Raw genomic sequence first — 17,703 nt, forward strand, 5'->3', positions numbered from 1 at the left:
TCAAAATAAGTTGATATTTTAATTAATTAACTGGTACTATTATTTATTTAGTTTGCTTTTTCTGGTGACAATCTGCACATTTTCCACCATAATGGAGAACCATGTCCCAAAGCAAATGTAGCAGATAGCTATGAGGCTCAGAGATCTCCATTTTGGATCTACAATCAGGCCTAAAAAGGCAGGAGAAGAACAAAGTGATCAATGTGGAGCACTGATAACCACGCATGGATCGCCATCAATCAGGATTTGATTATCTGAATGCATCTGAATAAAAAGTGAAAGTGAAACAAAAAGTTCTGCCACTATCAAAATTTGTGTTCATAACTGCAGAGCTAGAAAATTAACTGGGAGATTTTTTTTGATAAGTTATTAAAGCAAGCAGGAGATATTTACCAAACTTCTGAGGAGTGACACCTTTCTTCTTTTTATTATTTTACACAAGAGTGAACTGGATATTTGGGGGATTTTGTGCAGTAGGTTAGACAAAAATAAGACACTGGAAGACATCGGAGTCCGTGTTTCTGTGTCTTTAAAAATAACTATGGAAATGTTAAGCATATCAGAATACTATTCTTGCAACCTACAGAGGGTTTATGAGACGTTTTCGCTGTTTTTTTTCCCCTCACACTCATGAGCGTCTCTTAACAGCATCACTAACTCACTCAGTTATTCCCTCTGAAGACAAATCAGCATCTCTCCACCTGATACAGTTGTGCTAAGTGCATCTGTAGTCATTCAAATGAAGAAGACTTTCAAAAATGGCGTTTATTAAAAAAAAAGAAACCACCATGCTGACTTCCTCATCTTCAACATAACAATTGAGATAGAAAATGGCGTTGAACCTTGACACAAAGCATTCAGTCAAATAAATAAATACAACATCCTTCAAAGATCTGTGAGAGAAACCTAAGAATAATCCCACATCTTCACGCCAGACTGACAGTTCAGAATTAACGGCAGACTACAAAACAGAAAATCTGAGAACATTTAGAACACGTTTAGCTAAACGTGTCATACAGATGCGCACGTCCCAGAAACACCACGCAGAGTTACCCTGCTTGTCTGAACCACAGACAGGCTCATAGACTACATCGTGATACGCACAAATCATGTCAGTAGTACATTTTAAAGCATGTTTTTAACATAAAACAAAAATCTGCCGTCAATGTGTTGCTTTTAAAAATATTTGTATCTTTCGTAGGGCTGAACGAAGGCCGGAAATATGAGCTCTGTGATCACAAGTTCAAATTAACCCAGCAAAGGTCAGTCAGCCCATATATTTCAGCCAGAGGGTCACTCAAATGGTTCCTAATGATTTTCTTGGATGGTCTTTGACTAATGCAGGAAATACTGTAAGAGTCATACTCGAAGTCTGATTTGACAAAGCTCAAATACAGATCTAATTAATTGACCATTAAAGACTGGAACAAAGGGGTACACAGCTATAATACAGCTCTGCTAAAATACCTAAAGTTTACTTTTTAAATTGTAAGTAAAGGGAAATTAAACTAAAATACAAAATTACCAATATTTCTTAACAAAGAGTAGTTAGAGCTCAAAAACTAACTCTAAAATCACAAATAGCTTTAAACTTTAGTTGTATGGATTAAAACAAATTCAGTAAATTCTGATTAATGTTGAACTTTGGACTTGTTGACAGGCTTGGTTTTCTTTCAGAGCCCAGATGTCCTCCTGTGAAAGTTCTTATGATAAGCAATCAATCACGTCTAGCTTCATATGCAAGACATGTGAGCGAGTTCACCAAAATGCTAAACAATTCCTGTAGGACTGTTTCTGTTTTACTTGCTGGATGTGTGCTTCTAAAACCCTAAAAATACGATTTAAATATGGAAATTAAACTGATTGACGGCCAAAACGTGTGAAGATGTCCACTGGAAATTTGCATGGAAACAAAACATTGGATTCTTGTAATGGCTGGAGAAACTCAGAGATTTTCAAACAGTGCCATCTACAAAAAAACAACAAAAAAACCAAAAAGAAAAAACCCAAAGAAAGCAACAAAACACACCTGAAGCTCCATTAGTCACTGCAGTTCTTTACAGGGTAGCATTTGCTTTACTCTTTGTTTAGTCACTACTAATGCAGTTTAAATGTAACAGCAGTCTGAGGCGCTGCACCTGACTGACTGCAGGCCCTGATTATCAAGAAGCTGCAGCAGATTACATAAACCAGCATGCAGACTTTTTTTACACGACCCAGTACTTTCAAACTTTAATCATACGGTGTGTTTTTTTGTTCTTTTTTTGTTTTGCTGGTGTGAGGAAATACAGTATGTGCCAGAGCTGGAATGCAGAGCAAAGTCACTGGATTCTTTCACTTTGAGGGAGTCGCGTTCAAAAGCTTAAAGGCTGTTAAATGACTGACTGGGCCTCAGTTATAAGTAGCCTGGCTCTTAGGGTAGCTTGGCCGAGTTTCCAACAAGGCTGCTGTCCTTGAGCTAATCCAATGCTAGCTGGCGGCTGCTACTGGCTTTGCATGCTTTCTTGACCTAACAGAAAAACGCTAACTCACACAAACTGGAATACGAGCCAATTGGATGCAGAAAAACCTGGTGAATAAGCAGCCCGCCATGTTTGCACCTGGGAAATCACTAAGTCAGTTTAATTTGATCTCTGGTGTGATAGAGAGGGAGTTTAAAATGAATCCTTGCACACTGCTCCTGAACACCACCTCCTCACTTTGTGTCATGAGAAAAATTTATATCACATTTACACATAATGGAGTTCACATGTTAGGTACTGTTGGTGGCAATAACAGCCTGCTGCTTTCACAAGAACACTCAAGCTTAGTGTTGTTCACATTTTACTGACTGAAAGCTGAGAAAAGCCTGCATTATATCAGCTGAACTGTTGACACTCAAATCCAGTAAGACCTGTATGAAACAGAGACGTGTCTGATGAAATTTTGGCTCATATTGTGCAGATTTTTCCTCAATTTCCAGCTGACTTACATTAATTTCACAAAGAAGAAGCTCCTTCCAGTGTTTTTAATTGCAAAAAGAAGGCCAGACATTACTGACCGTATCCTTTTGGTCATTCATTTTGAAATCTTTTTAACACATCTTCAAAGATACTACACTGTAAAAGTTGTTCACCATCTTGTAATCCTTTAAATAAAAGTGGACACATACAAAAAGATGGAAAACAAAGACTCACAGCACAAAGTCAGAAAGAGTGAAACTTAAAAATGGGAAAAAATCCAACTGAAAGTCAGCATTTTCCATCTCACTTGTGTCAGTTCAGCATGATGTGAGTGGTAAAAAAAAAAAAAAAAAAAGTATTGCACTGGTTTGATGTGAGTCTATGGATGGGCGGTCATCATATAAATAACAACAAGAACCAAGAACGGTAATACCATAACAGTAGTAGTAATAATAATAATAATAATAATAATAATAATAATAATAATAATTGTAACGCTAATAAAAACAGTTCAGACTAAGGTCCCCTCCAGCTGCCGTTTTACCACTGCTGCCAACTGAAGTCATCGTTGGATCCAAAGACCAGGAAGAAGCCCAGGATCGTCCCAAAGATGACTACGTTACCTGTTAGCACAAGCGCACATGCTCCCCAGGCAATCTGTAAAGTGATAAAGGAAATTCAGGTGAATGCTGAATGCTACAGAGCTTATTTGGGTAACTGAGACATTTTATTTTGCTGATTTAAAGACCTGCTTTTTGTAGAATTCAGCTCTAAATCATTAACATGCAAAGTACTTTTTCAGAGTTGGACAAAAAGGAACTGACAGTTAAAGTTAGACAATCGTTCACACACCCTTGTTGCACTTTTTTCCACCTTTTACGAAACAAGGCGGTGACTCGTTGACAAGCAGTATTTAGCAGTTGCTAAATTGTCCTATCAGTTGGTGCAGTAATAATAATAATAATAATAATAATAATAATGGATTGCATTTATATAGCGCTTTCAGGGCCCTCAAAGCGCTATACAGTTCCACTATTCATTCACTCTCACATTCACACACTGGTGGAGGCAAGCTATGGTTGTAGCCACAGCTTCCCTGGGGCAGAGTGACAGAAGTGAGGCTGCCATATCGCGCCATCGGCCCCTCTGGCCATCACCAGTAGGCGGTAGGTGAAGTGTCTTGCCCAAGGACACAACGTCGGGGCTCGAACCAGCAACCTTCCAGTTACAAGACGAACTGCCAACTCTTAGAGCCACGATCGCCCCTTAACATTAACTAAGAAATCATATTTAAAAATCAGATTAAAGACTATATATGCTGTTGTGCACCCTGATCATTTCATAGCATACGTTACTGTTCTTTTAATTAATTCAACTGATTATGTTATTTAGGCCCCTTTGCTGGCTGCTTTCAGCCAGTTTAAAACCAAAATAACCCAAAATTGGTTATATTCTTTTTTTCTTTCTTTGCAACAAGCTGTGTCATGAATGCTTTAAAGCAAACTGCATATAATATGGTCTACTATCTTTTTTTTGGATGGCTGGAGAAACTACAGAGACTGCTAAGGACCAGAAAGTCAAATCAGACTTCCTCAAACTAATGACTGAGCTCCAGCACTCTACCTAAAATGTCCTAAGAAATGATGTGCTTGCATGCATGTCGCTCATAGAGAAATGCAGAACCTCTGCATTTATCTGCACAACTGATAATCATTTGAAACACTGGATGCTGTTTACAGCACCTTTGCAGTCATTTATCACTTGCTGGTGGTGAATATAATCTGTTTATAATTGGCCCTGCTGGCTGACCACACAATGAAACTGTCACTTTCATTGGGCGTAAATACTGAAAGATACAGGAAGTCTATGACCTCACAACACTATACTTGCAGTTATCTGTCAGAGTTTAGCTCTTTATTGTTTTACACTTAGATTTTTGATTAACTGAGCTCTTCTGCTTTCGCCATTTTTCCATACTTCTGTGATACTTTTGTATAGCTTTTTTTAGCCATCTTGTTTTATGTCATTGTATTTATTTTATTGAGCAAGGCACTTTTTTTTCATGTTTTGGTTGCTGTTGCTTTTAGCTTATCTTAAAACTAAGCCCTTATATAGTTGTGTGTACTTTATATAGACAAAAGTCAGAACATTTAAAGTAAGCCCAACGCAGAGGATCCAGACCCTTGGTTTGGGAACCACTGCTTAAATAACCATGCAGTACACGCTGAATTAACAGGTTTCAGTTACTTACTACTTCAGCTCTTGCAAAGACGATTGGCAGGCCGAAAGCTGAGATGACGATGCCCGTCGTGAGGAAGATGGCCAGCTCTTTGCAGGCGTTACTGGCCGAGTCTGTGTCATCGACCACTCTCCGCGAGATGCAGTAAGGGATGGGAGAGAGGATGTAGAAAAAGAGCAGGAACAAAGGCCAGTATTTGCTGCAGAGAGGCGAAAAAGCGAGAGAAACAGGGGGCATAAACACCCACATGCTATGATGACAAAGGATGCAGTGAAGTGAATCGAAGGATAAAGAAGGAATCGCTGCTGAGCACTCCACACGCCAACTTAAGGGGTTTCTTTCATAAGGCAGGAGCTACGTTTCTGTAACCTCTAGATTTGAATACAGATCAGATGCAGGCCTGCAAAAAACATATCCATCTATATTGTTTTTAACACTAGCATGTAATTTGACAAGAATCTCAAAGAGCTAGATTATTATACAGTTGCGTGAAAGCTCTGTACCTGGGGAGATATTTCACTGATGAAAAACGAACAAAAAAAATAAAACTGTAAAAATAAAACTGTGTGGAAAACATTGTGCTATATATATATATCCAAGGAATTACGCATTTTCTTGTCACTTATAGGCTGATAAATACGCATTATGCTGAAGTGAAGCTGTTATTTACTGTAAATACAATGGCTGAAATGCAAATTAGATGAAAAAAGGCCAAATATGTTGCTGTTGCTCATCCCACATACAGCAAACGAGAAACTGTCTGCACTCATTAGAATAATAACCAAGAGGTGTGATGGTGTGCACACACACAAAACTGATCAGGTTGTCTTGTAAGTAAAGAGTATAATTATCCTGCAAACTGCAAGAACTTCTATTAACCTAAAAGTGTATATAAAGTGCTATAATTCTAAAACAGGCTTTGTACTATGGCTGTGCAATTACACATCACTTAAAATTATAATACACAGATTATTATAACAATATAGCTGAGATAGATGCTTATTTATTTTTTTTCTACAGGTTTAGTTCAGTTCACATATATTTAATTAATTATTTATCTTATTAAGGTGAATTATAATTATAATTAACGTTGATGGCAAAAAGTAAGCTTGTACTTTTAAATAAAGCCACTGTTTTTCCAGAGTGTGAGTAATTCTAACAAATAACCATTTCTCATTAATGGCCAAACTAAATGTGATTTCAAAACTGAACAGCCTTACTTTTATAAAAGCATCAGTAAATCAGCCTACTTACTGGTTTAAATCGCACCTTTCGAACATTTAATACCATCAAGATTCCAGCTTCAAGAATAAGACTAAAACTGTCCTGAACACCATCGGGAAACATCTAAGCAGCACATCAATTTAATGAAAATGATACAGTTTTATTACAACATCTTCCCATCCCGAAACAATTGTGCAACATTTTTTTTTTCCAGTTTACCTTCTTATCTTTACACAGACTGCATGTGTAGAGTTTCTCCAGTCTAACAAACCACTAACTGCACTTACACTAAAAGCCACATGAACACATTAACACAGCACTTTTCCTATCACATACATCATATGTTTAACCTCTTCACTCTTCTCCACTAGGATCATTTTCTCTGTTTGTTGCCAGTGTACATTCATAGACCTGAAAAACCAGGATTATTTAATCATCAAACAGCTTCATATGACCACTACATCTGATTGGCAATGTTAGGATGAATTAAGCCACAAAAGGTAAAGATATCCTGGGTATGTTGAATTTACCTCTATTTTTTTGTTATTCTTTTTTTTAGGAGGGGGGTGACACGTGAAGATGATGTGAGTCACATTTAACCTAAAGTTATGATTGTTCAAAAAGACATGAGAAAATAAAGTAAATTTAAAAGTACCAAATTCCAGCCCACATTTATGTACTTCAAGAGCCTGTAACTCTGATAATTGCTTAATTTAATGCAATCCTGCTTTCCTCCACTAAAAGTGGTCAGGTTCTGTCACACTTCCCTGGTTTTATATGGTGTCCTTATGCTCTAGATGTTCTAAGAACGCTAATCTGGTCATGAATGCAGCTATAGTTAAAGCTGTGAAGCTGTGACGGGATCATCAAAGGTGCCAGGAAGTACTAGGCTCACATGGTCTGTGATGGTTATACTTACTCATACACAGGGAGGGCACATCCAAGCATGAGGAACATGAGGCCGATGGCCCCTCCAAAGGAAAGGCTGATGAGAGCTGCAAGAGAAGCAGAGGATAGGGGGACCCCAGTGTTAGCACAGGGTATTATCCACAGGAAATCACTAATCTCATGGTGGCTGCAGGGCCCCTGGAGATTTGGGGCTACCATGTGATGAATCAGCTGATTTCACGTGTGTGACAGCTACGTTAGCAGCATAAACCCTGCTAACATGGGTCCACGTTAAACCCAGACAGCCATAGTCCGTGCGGCCACTGGTTAAATTCTATTAAAATCCCAGCGGCTGCCTGGAATCAGTCAGCGGCTGTGGGAAGTTAAGGCGCAGCTAGCATTAGCGTTACGGTTATTTCTGCGTTGTTGTAGTATTAAACAAGAATGGCGTTAACTGTGGCGCAAGAATGCAGCACGCTGCACTGCTACATTGTTTTCATTACGAAACGCAGAAGTTGGTTTGGTTATTTTTGTTATGTTGCGGTTGCCTCTACCGAAACAGTGCAGGTTCATCACCGAGCTAATGCTAACGTCTGTCAGTACTGGCCCTGCGCTAACTCCTTCTATCGTTACTTATCTGAGCGTGACAAACGTGCCTTGTGCACATTTTGTTGAAATTATATAAACAGAGGCTGAGTTCAGAAGCTTTCTGAAGGGAATGAAAATCCCCTGCTGCTTACCTTTAATCCCGGCCATCTCTGCTGGACAAAAGCTCGCCACACAGCCCGGACGAATGACAACAGTCCCCCCTCCTTTGCTCGGTAGCCGAGTCCGACCGAAGCCAACCGAGTCTCCCCGTAGCTCCTACCCTGCCCACCGTGCTGCTTTCATATGCTGACACAAATGTAGGAATTCCGATAATTACCACTACGATCCTAAAAGCACCCAAATTAAAAGCACTGACACCGCAGAACTGTTCGTTTTAGAATTCTATAAACTCCTCCAAAAGTATTCATAAATATAATTTCCTTAATGTGTAGGCTAATAAATGTAGTTTAATATAAAGTATTATGCACTTCAATTTAACGTGTAGTAGGGTTAGCCGTGAATGCGTCAGTTGCATGCGTCATTTTGAAATTAAAAACTACATGCCCCCCAAATAGTAGGCTTTTATTAACATTGGAAGAGCGTCCCAATTTATGACTACGTTTCATTTATTCCGCACAGAAATTATTTAAAAATTAATAAACGTCCCGGATGTAAACACATTCTGTTTCCGGCACCGAGAGCGTCCACTCAGCGGAGATGGCGAGTGGAGGAGTATCTGTGGCTTCTCTTTGGACCGATGTCAACCGCTGCGGGCAGAATGGAGACTACACCAGAGCCCTCAAAGCTCTTACTAAAAGTAGGTATACAGGCTGACTCTGAAAACGGAACCAGAGAGCGGACACGCGGCGGATTTTCCCCTCTGCTCCCGCAGAGCAGTACCAGCTGTTAGCATGTGTCTGAGCTAACGGCAGTCAGGGTGTTAAATACACCCGTGGAGCTTCGTGTATTAAGCTCTGATTAACGATGTGTAATAAACATATATATATACCTGCTGAATTAGCTATTTGTTGTGTGACTTTGAGCCATCGTTAAATAATATTTAGCCCCCTAAATCCACTGTCTCATGACTGACGTGTCCCTAGCCAACCACGACAGCTAACCCATGATTAGCCAGGCGGCTGTCCTGGAAACGTTAAGCGGCTGCTTTACACTCCTCTGTCCTTGCACAATCACATCAGCGTCAGGGCAAAATCTTTTTTTTGTTCGTAGCGAGTGATGTTCACTGCTGTTTTCTTTCTGTCCTGTCGCAGTTTTACACGAAAACAGAGACGATGTGACGGCACTGCACTGTAAAGTGGTTTGCCATATCCAGAATGGGAGCTTCAAAGAGGCGCTAAATGTGATGAACACCCACTCAAAGGTGCTCGGCAGGTAAGCGGCACGCTGTCACTCACCTGTGCTTGACGTATAAATTACTCCTGTAGTTCACTGTTGACATTTAAGTGTCTAACGGTGTATAGTTTCACAGCAATTCTGCCATGCTCTAAGAAAAACGTACAAAAGTCTTGTAAGGTTTGTTCTTTATGGTGTGTTGCACATTTAAACCCTTTTTCGGGGGTGGATGGGGGTCTTTTTTCCACTCAGTGAGGTGGTGTTTGAGAAGGCATACTGCGAGTACCGGCTGAACAGAGTGGAGAGCTCCCTGAAGACCATCGAGAGTGCTCCTGAGCAGACAGACAAGCTGAAGGAGCTTTACGGTCAAGTGGTGAGGCTTATATTATATTATATTATTACTGTTTGTAGTCATGCAGTTGATGGAAGCTGTAGGAAAGAGTTGATGAAGCTAGGTTAAGACCTTAAGGCACTATAGAATTTTGCTTTAAGAGCGGCAGAGAAATATGTGAGGGTAGTGTAGTACATGTATGAGGACAGTAAGGAGGTGGCAATAGAGACTTGCAGGTCGACAGATGAGGTCAGGCAGGAGCCTCAGTGGACTGATGTTCACAAATAAGACTGATTTGTAGTAAGACAGAAATACAGCAAGACAGAGAAGCAAAACGGAATATATGATGTAACAGTGAAGACGCAAGGAGCAGAGGTGTATCTTGAGTAGTTTAAATATTTGTCAGTCATCCAAAGCAACACACAGTACACCAGAGAGCTTTATAAGAGAGTGTAGGCAGGGTGGAGTTAGTGTTTGCAGTGATTTGTGACAGAAAGATAGCAGCAAGAGGGAAGGGGAAGGTTCACAAGATGGTGGGGACTTCTATGATGTATGGTTTGAAGATGTTGGCGACACTGACCAAAAGAACGGAGAGCGAGCCGAAGATGTTAAAATTTTCATTGGGAGTGACCAAGATAGGAGTTAGAGAGGCAAGGCTGAGATGGTGTGGACATGTGCAGAGCAGGGATAGTGGATATATTGGACAAAGGATGATGAACAAGAAGCTGCCAGGCAGGAGGAAAAGAGAAAGACCACAGAGAAGTTTCATGGATGGTAGTGAAGGAGGGCATGCAGAGGGTTGATCTGACAGTAGAGTATGCTGGAATATGGTGAGATGGAAGCAGATGATCCCTAAAGGGAGCTGTTGATAGAAGTAGATTATATTACTGTATTTATTTATTTATTTATTTTACATTTTTTTATACAGTTTAGTGTATATTTACTGTTTGTGCTAAAGAAGTCAGTCATTGGTCATCTACTTGTTGAAAAGAGCAGCAAAGTTAGAAGAAAAGAAAGTGTTGAGGCCTTTAAAGCTGCTGATTGTTAATATGTGGCATTTTAAAATCTGATCATCTAGCATCAGAACTGCAAACAAATCATATTCAAATTAAACGGTATACAATAAATGCAAACAGCTTGCTGTTTGAATATGTGGCTTCTGTATTTGAAACATGATTGTAAAAACATTTAAATGTTGTTAAGTAACATTGTAAAAAAGCAGATAGCAAAAGTGTAATTGAGCAATTTTTCTCTGAAACGGAGACATCAGGGTTGTAGAGCGAAGCATTTTCACCTCTTAACGCCACTGCTCTATTTATGTTTGTCTTAAAGTAACTTCAGTGTTGTTAAAACTATCCCCAATATTTGTGAATATCAGCTTGTTACAATCTTTATGCAGTCTGTATGATTTACTATTATTATTTATTACAGTGAGACATTCTTTTGTTTTGGGTTTTGTTGGTTGGTGAGTGAGAATGAGAGATTTGTAATAAATGGTCAGCTTGGCAATTTCTGTGTATTTCTAACAGGATATTATTTTCGTCTTGTTGTGAGAAGAGTGACGACGTCTGCTAATCTGAACCAGCTCTTTTCTTTGTGCAGTTGTACAGACTGGAGCGCTACGATGAGTGCAAGTCTGTCTACACGGATCTGATCAGGAACTCCCAGGACGAGTACGAAGAGGAGAGGAAGACCAACCTCGCCGCTGTGGTGGCTGCAATGAGTCAGTGGGAGAAGGCTCCAATGGTAAGCATTCATTGGCACAGTTCATCAGTCAGCTTTTCATTTGAGTTTTTAAATCAAAAACTTACTCCCTCCACTTTGTTGCACAGAACTGGAGTCGGACTGTTTGAGTAGAACTAGAATAAACTCATGTTTGAACATGTTATGTTTTCCTTTTGCAGGAAGATCTGGGTCTGCCTGAGTCAACGTATGAGCTCTGCTACAATGCTACCTGTTCTCTGATTGGCCAAGGAAAGCTTACAGAGGCCCTCAATAAACTACAGCAAGCAGAAGGTCAGTTTATATTCAGTCTCTGCTATCAAGCTGGTGTTTGATGTATTTTTAAAATGATGTAATGACCTCAGACATAAACTGATCATTTCTTCTGACAGAGCTTTGCAGAGTCTCGCTGGCAGATGATTCTGTAAGTGTTTTTGAGACCTATTTCAATTTCACTTCTAGTAATTTCACCTAAACGATGGTCCAGAAGTATGTCACAAGTCTAGTGAAATTTAGTCCACTCTTAACATACTTTTAAGTCTTAAAATATTCTACATTTATGTATTATTTACATAAAAATTGTATGGGAATAACCTTGCTGTAATCATATTTTGGCCATATATGTATATTGATATGCTAAGCTTGTTCATAATTATCTTGTATTTGTAACACTTAGTTTTCACCGTTTTCCAGCTAATCACCATCATTTCTTGTTTGTCCCTTTCAGGATATGACTGAGGAGGACATCCAGTCGGAGCTGGCCGTCATCCATTCTCAGATGGCGTACGTCATGCAGTTGCAGGGTCGCACAGATGAGGCTCTGCAGCTCTACAACCAGGTCATCAAGCTCAAGTGAGTTGTGGCATCATCGCATCAAATTTAGTCTCAAAAAAGATGATGGGGATGCATTTAGACAGTTCAGAAGCATCTAGAGGCAGGCATTAAGTTGTTAAATAGATTTTCAGCTTGCTCTAATTCTTTGATTTAATTTCAGGCCATCTGACGTGGGGCTGCTTGCTGTGACTGCCAACAATATCATCACCATAAACAAGGTGGGTTTGAACCTCCCTGAAATCCACTTTCAGACGCTAAACAGGGATCATAAAACTAAAATTTCAGCCACGACGCTGGTGCTAAGGCTCGGTCTCTTTCCTCAGGACCAAAACGTGTTTGACTCAAAGAAAAAGGTGAAGCTGACGAATGCTGAAGGTGTTGAGTACAAGCTGGCAAAGAAACAGCTGCAGGCCATTGACTTCAACAAAGCCTTGCTGGCCATGTACACTAATCAGGTACGGGTGTGATTGGAGGAGGAATGAAAAATAATTAATAATAGGTAATTATTTTCACACCGATGGTGCTTTTGCCCGTTAACAGGCTGACCAGTGCAGGAAGCTGTCATCCAGTCTTCAGGCTCAAAATCCAGGACATCCACGGCCGGTCCTTATCCAGGTGGCTCAGCTGTGCAGAGAGAAGCAGCACAGCAGGGCCATAGAGCTGCTCCAGGTATTAATGATGCACACTGCTCCTTATTATGAGAACCGATACACATTCTCCTCCTTTTGTCTGATTATGAGAAAATGATCAAATGATGCACCAGTTAACCTAAAAAATCACAGTGGTGAAAGCTGATTGAATATATAGTTAATATCGCACTTTAAAAATCCTTCAATGAAAATGTTAAAAAGTATAGAAGCAGAAAAAAGTACTGAAAGATTTGCTTTTTTCAGGTTTTTTTTGTTGTTGTTTGTTTTTTAAAAGAATTCATCTACGAAATGTTTTCACTGTGGTTGTGTGGTTTTTAAAAATACTGAAAAATGTCTTCACAGTTAAAAGTGATGCTTAACTGTGAAGACGGGAATACAAAAAGGGATACAAAAAAAAGATGCCCTAAAACACTTACAACACTATTGGGTTTGGATGAAAATGTTCGTATTTTGTCCTTCAGTAATTAATAGTTTCATTAATTCTGTTAACTGATCTTTTTCTTTTCTTTCTTTTTTATTTTGCAGCAATTCTCCGATCAGAATCCAGAGAGTGCGTCTGGCATCAAACTGACAATGGCACAACTCTATTTAGTACAAGGTAGTGATCTGCATTCGAACACACACACCCCGCTCTGTCTTACTGTTTTTTTTCTCTGTGGACGTGATAGTATTTCATATTTCTAGCTTCCTAAAACAAACACGCACATTGATTATTATCGCCTGAGTACTGAAACAACAATAATTAATAAAGAAACAAACGAGTGCAACTTCAAAAGGTTTTTTACCTTTAAACTTTGAGCAGTTTAATTTTGATACATGCTCCTCATTAGGTGTTATAATCCAATGAATGTTTGGTCTTCAGGTCATGTGACAAAAGCCTGTGATGTCCTGAGGTCCATTGAAGAGTTCAAGCACAAACCAGGGATGGTAAGACTAAAGATGCTACTTTGACTTTTTTTTTTTCTTAAATTGTTGTTTTTCTTAATTAAAATGCCCCGTTAATGTCAAAATTGTTGACTTTTACGTTTTTTGTTCTCTCATATATTTATTTTGACCATGTCATCGTCTCTTCAGGTTTCAGCTCTGGTAACAATGTACTCCCATGAAGAAGACATCGACAGCGCCATCGATGTTTTCAAACAAGCTATTGAGCATTACCAGTCTGAACAGGTTTGTGTGTCACGGATGGTGGTTCGTGTTGTGCAAGTCTGAACCACTGTTTTACACTTTAATTTCTGTTGTGTGTATAGGTCAAACACTTTTTAAGTGTGCATTTTGATTTCAGTTAGCTTTCATTTTAGACGTGTGAACGTGTTCCCACTGTGTCTTTTCTCCTACACAGCCTGGATCTGCTACACATTTGGCTCTTGTAAGAGAAGCTGCCAATTTCAAGCTGAAGTATGGACGGAAAAAAGAAGCCATTAGTGATCTGGAGCAGCTGTGGAAGTGAGTTAAATCCCTGCTAAACACTCGGCTGGTTCAACATGTGTCAAGTCTTTTTAAATCTCACAGATGCTGGTTTTATTTCTTTATAAAATATACCTCAAATGTCATCAAACAGTTTTCATAAAAATCACTTTTCTCAAAACAGACAAAACACCAAGGACGTCCACACATTGGCACAACTCATCTCTGCATATTCTCTAGTGGACACGGATAAAGCCAAATCGTATCCTTTCATATTATTAAATACAACTTATGGACGCTTAAACGGTTTTGTTTTGTTTTTTTTACTAACTGGAACATATTTGGATTCTCAAATAACATTTGTTTTGTGAAAAATATCAAATATATTCTGATTTTAGCTCCTTCAATTTGAGGATTTGTTATTTTTCTCTGTGGGAAACTAATGTTTTTGTGCTTGGAAGTCAGAGAGAAAACAAAAAAGATAAAAAGACCTTCTTTAGCTCATTTTCAACAAAGCTTGGTATTATGTTGACAAAATAGTTTATTAATTTTACAAATGATCCATACCTTATTGAAGTAAATGTAACCCAGGAAGACCAGGATGTAATCTGGATGTCAGCAGTTGTTGCATCCTTAGCTTTTTTCTACAGGCTCAGCAAACACCTACCGTCTGCAGACACCATGTCTTTCAACGTGGACGTTGACGAGCTGGAGAATTCCCACGGAGCCACATACGTCAGGAAAAAAGCCGCTAAAGTCGTGGGAGAAAACCCTCCCAAAGAACAAGGGTAAATGTCTGTTACTCTCTTCTATGGCTACTTTTGTTATTTTTTTTGTTTTTGTGTTTTTGTGTTTTTTTTGGGGGGGGGGGGGGGGGGTTGTAAACAAAACATTCAAAAGAACGAGGGACACATTGACAAGTTTCTTTGTTTTTTTTCTCCTTTATTTTCTTTAAAAGCCATGGTGAAATCAAAAAGAAGAAGAAGAAAAAGAAAGGTATGTCTTTCAATCACTTGCTAAGATTTAGATTGAATCTGTTCTGGAAGTTTTTATTTACACATACAAAAGGCCATGAAATTATTTCTTCTAAATGAGCAAAAACATCTAATTGTATCTTTTTTGTTCTCCTTAGAGAAAAAGAGTTTGATTAATGATGTAGGAAATTCAAATGCACACTGAGCGGCCAAAACATTAAAACCACTGTTAGGAAAAGAGAATAATTCAATTTTTTTTTGTTTTCTCTGTTGAAGATATTTTGTCTAGTTATTGCTCATAAAGTACTCACACCATACCATCTTCCTTTTAGGAAAATTGCCCAAGAACTATGACCCCAAAGTGACCCCTGACCCCGAGAGGTGGCTTCCTATGAAGGAGCGCTCCTACTACAGAGGGAAGAAGAAGGGCAAGAAGAAGGATCAAATAGGAAAAGGCACACAAGGAGCGACGGCAGGAGCTTCAGCAGAGCTGTGAGTAAACTCCGCAGTCACACGCACAACCAGCCGAGGCGCCTGGGTGCAATTTCCTGTAATTGTAAACCCAGTTATTAACGGCACTAATGGAGGAAAAGCAACTGAGATTGTTCTTTTGTTTTCATGCCAATGAACTCTGAAATCAGATCAGAGCCGCAGCTGCTTTGCGGGAGGAAGGGCTCATCTGTTGTTGAGAACAAAATTATTCTCAGTCTCTCCTAAAGGAGAAATCCATCTGCCACCATTCATCTGAACTACCGCAGCTCCAAAACAGAACAGGGGAGAGAACGACTCCATCTACAACAGATTTTTCTGCACATACCCTCACTTTTACTTTGAAATTTCAATTGCTATTAACCAGCTACTTACAGCCCTTGAGCTTGAGTTTCCCTATTAGCAACTGAGCAGGTTACTCTTTGATGCCCTCCAGTTTCTCTTTTACAGAAGCTAAAATTATTTATTAATAATCCTAACAAAGTTTGTGCTGTTGTTACACCACCCAAGGATGTCTGAAGATGCAGATGCAACTTATTGCTCTTATTTTGAAAGTTCAGTCGCCGTTAACCAGCTGGACTTGGACCCTAATGGCAGGCTGAGCAGGTCACTGTTGAAAGTCAGTTATTCAAACATGGATGATAAACTTATCAAACATCATGCTGCTACCTGAATTTATAAATACATGAAAAGTGGAGGTGGTGGGAGACACTGTCCAACAAAAGCTTTGTTGCTAATCAAACGTTTATTTCACTCATCCACGTCACAGAAGGAAACTCAGATCCTGAATAAACAAACTCAGCGCTATAATTTTCCGGCCCTTCTAACTGCACTGTGGCTCTTTTCTCTCTTCAGGGATGCCAGTAAGACTGCCAGCAGCCCCCCTACCTCACCGAGACCAGGGTCTGCGTCCGGCTCTTCTACAGCCCCCGCCAGCGGCGTAGTTCCCCCACGACAGCAGAAACCGTCGTCCTCAGGCGCCACTCGCAAGAAAGCACCGCAAAAGAAGAAGAAAGGAGGCAAAGGAGGCTGGTAGACAGTGGGAAGCAATGTGAGGAAGAAGGCTGTTGGCATCTGAGCAGCAGAGAATTTAGAAGCTTTTTTTTTTTTCCTTCGTTTTTTTAAAATTCAGTTTTATTTTATTTTATTTTTTTTTTCTGTTCAGGTCATTTGATCAAACCAAAATCCTCCCCGCTGCTCATCGACACCATGAATCTGACTTTTTTTTACAAAGTAAAGGAGAAAAAAAAGAGTTGACGATTGAAAGGACAGTTCCACTGAAATTGACTTTTTGTTGCTCTGCAAAACCAGCGTTTGTTTTCACTGAATCAATAACACCACAGATATCCATATTCTCATTAAATGTCCATTGAATTGTCTTCTTGGCTGCATATTTCTACACCTTAACAGTTGCACTGTATTTAGCATTTTTCTTTATTTTTAAGCAAAAACAAATTCTGATCAATCAAAAATGAATTAAGTGTTTAAATCATGTATGCATTAAGGAGCTCAGTCATGTCTTTATTGCATTTTAAGCATTGTTAAGTACTCTTAAAACAGCGAGTATCCTTCATTAGAATTAGGGGCGTTATAAAACTGCTTTTGCAGAGTAACTCAAAGTTCAGAATTTAGGGTAATGGTGCTTAAACCTGTTGAGTTTCAGTATTAGCGTGTCCAGCTCCACCTGATAGTTTCACCTTTCTTTAATATTTCAATGTATTTTCAGTTAGCTACAGTAAAGTAACAGATATTTATTTTTGAATTTATTTGTCTGAATTCAAGCAAAAGGATTTTGATTCTGTCACATGCATGTGTTCAGAAAGACACTATTTTGGCCAAACAGGTTTTCATTTTGTTAAGTCTAAATAAAACTGAACAGCGATGCTCCTGCTGTGAGTTTTTTTCCTAGTATGGCTCATTTTGAGGCTTTGTGCATGAATGGAGATGTTTATAGAAGAGACTGGATGTATTTGTTGATGTTTACTGAAAATTCTCTGCTGGTCTTCTTAAAGATGGGTTGCTGTTTAAATTTTATCCATCACTCCAAAGTTCTTACTCTCAC

At 39.2% G+C, this 17,703-nt stretch overlaps 2 protein-coding genes across 2 annotated transcripts; one reads left to right on the top strand and one right to left on the bottom strand.

Annotated features, from left to right (window-relative positions):
* Positions 1-745: 745 nt before the first annotated feature.
* Positions 746-8,179, bottom strand: LOC101466119 (leptin receptor overlapping transcript like 1). The gene is made up of 4 exons (XM_004571128.5): positions 8,034-8,179; positions 7,325-7,400; positions 5,194-5,380; positions 746-3,599 (listed from the first exon to the last, which is right to left on the bottom strand). Exons 1-4 carry the CDS (start codon positions 8,047-8,049, stop codon positions 3,483-3,485), a joined length of 396 nt encoding a protein of 131 aa, XP_004571185.1. The 5' UTR covers positions 8,050-8,179; the 3' UTR covers positions 746-3,482.
* A 387-nt stretch (positions 8,180-8,566) lies between these two features.
* On the top strand, positions 8,567-17,524 carry srp72 (signal recognition particle 72). The gene is made up of 19 exons (XM_004571129.5): positions 8,567-8,698; positions 9,153-9,273; positions 9,487-9,607; positions 11,168-11,311; positions 11,470-11,581; positions 11,680-11,711; positions 12,015-12,139; positions 12,282-12,339; positions 12,445-12,576; positions 12,662-12,790; positions 13,297-13,369; positions 13,634-13,698; positions 13,846-13,941; positions 14,114-14,217; positions 14,363-14,440; positions 14,829-14,966; positions 15,137-15,174; positions 15,485-15,644; positions 16,497-17,524. The coding sequence occupies exons 1-19, from the start codon at positions 8,599-8,601 to the stop codon at positions 16,675-16,677; spliced, it is 2,007 nt and encodes a 668-aa protein (XP_004571186.1). The 5' UTR covers positions 8,567-8,598; the 3' UTR covers positions 16,678-17,524.
* Positions 17,525-17,703: the final 179 nt, after the last annotated feature.

Source organism: Maylandia zebra, linkage group LG2 (genome assembly GCF_041146795.1).
Source record: "Maylandia zebra isolate NMK-2024a linkage group LG2, Mzebra_GT3a, whole genome shotgun sequence".
In the NCBI taxonomy this organism is placed as follows: Eukaryota; Metazoa; Chordata; class Actinopteri; order Cichliformes; family Cichlidae; genus Maylandia; species Maylandia zebra.

Excerpts from the sequence above, each read along its gene's own strand:
- LOC101466119 (XM_004571128.5), bottom strand. Across the intron at positions 5,381-7,324 it reads TGTGCCCTCCCTGTGTATGA|CAAATACTGGCCTTTGTTCC; the intron begins GTAAGTATAACC and ends GCCTCTCTGCAG. Across the intron at positions 3,600-5,193 it reads TCTTTGCAAGAGCTGAAGTA|ATTGCCTGGGGAGCATGTGC; the intron begins GTAAGTAACTGA and ends ATCACTTTACAG.
- srp72 (XM_004571129.5), top strand. The coding sequence starts at position 8,599 with ATGGCGAGTGGAGGAGTATCTGTGGCTTCTCTTTGGACCGATGTCAAC. Across the intron at positions 9,274-9,486 it reads CACTCAAAGGTGCTCGGCAG|TGAGGTGGTGTTTGAGAAGG; the intron begins GTAAGCGGCACG and ends TTTTCCACTCAG. Across the intron at positions 9,608-11,167 it reads AGGAGCTTTACGGTCAAGTG|TTGTACAGACTGGAGCGCTA; the intron begins GTGAGGCTTATA and ends TTCTTTGTGCAG.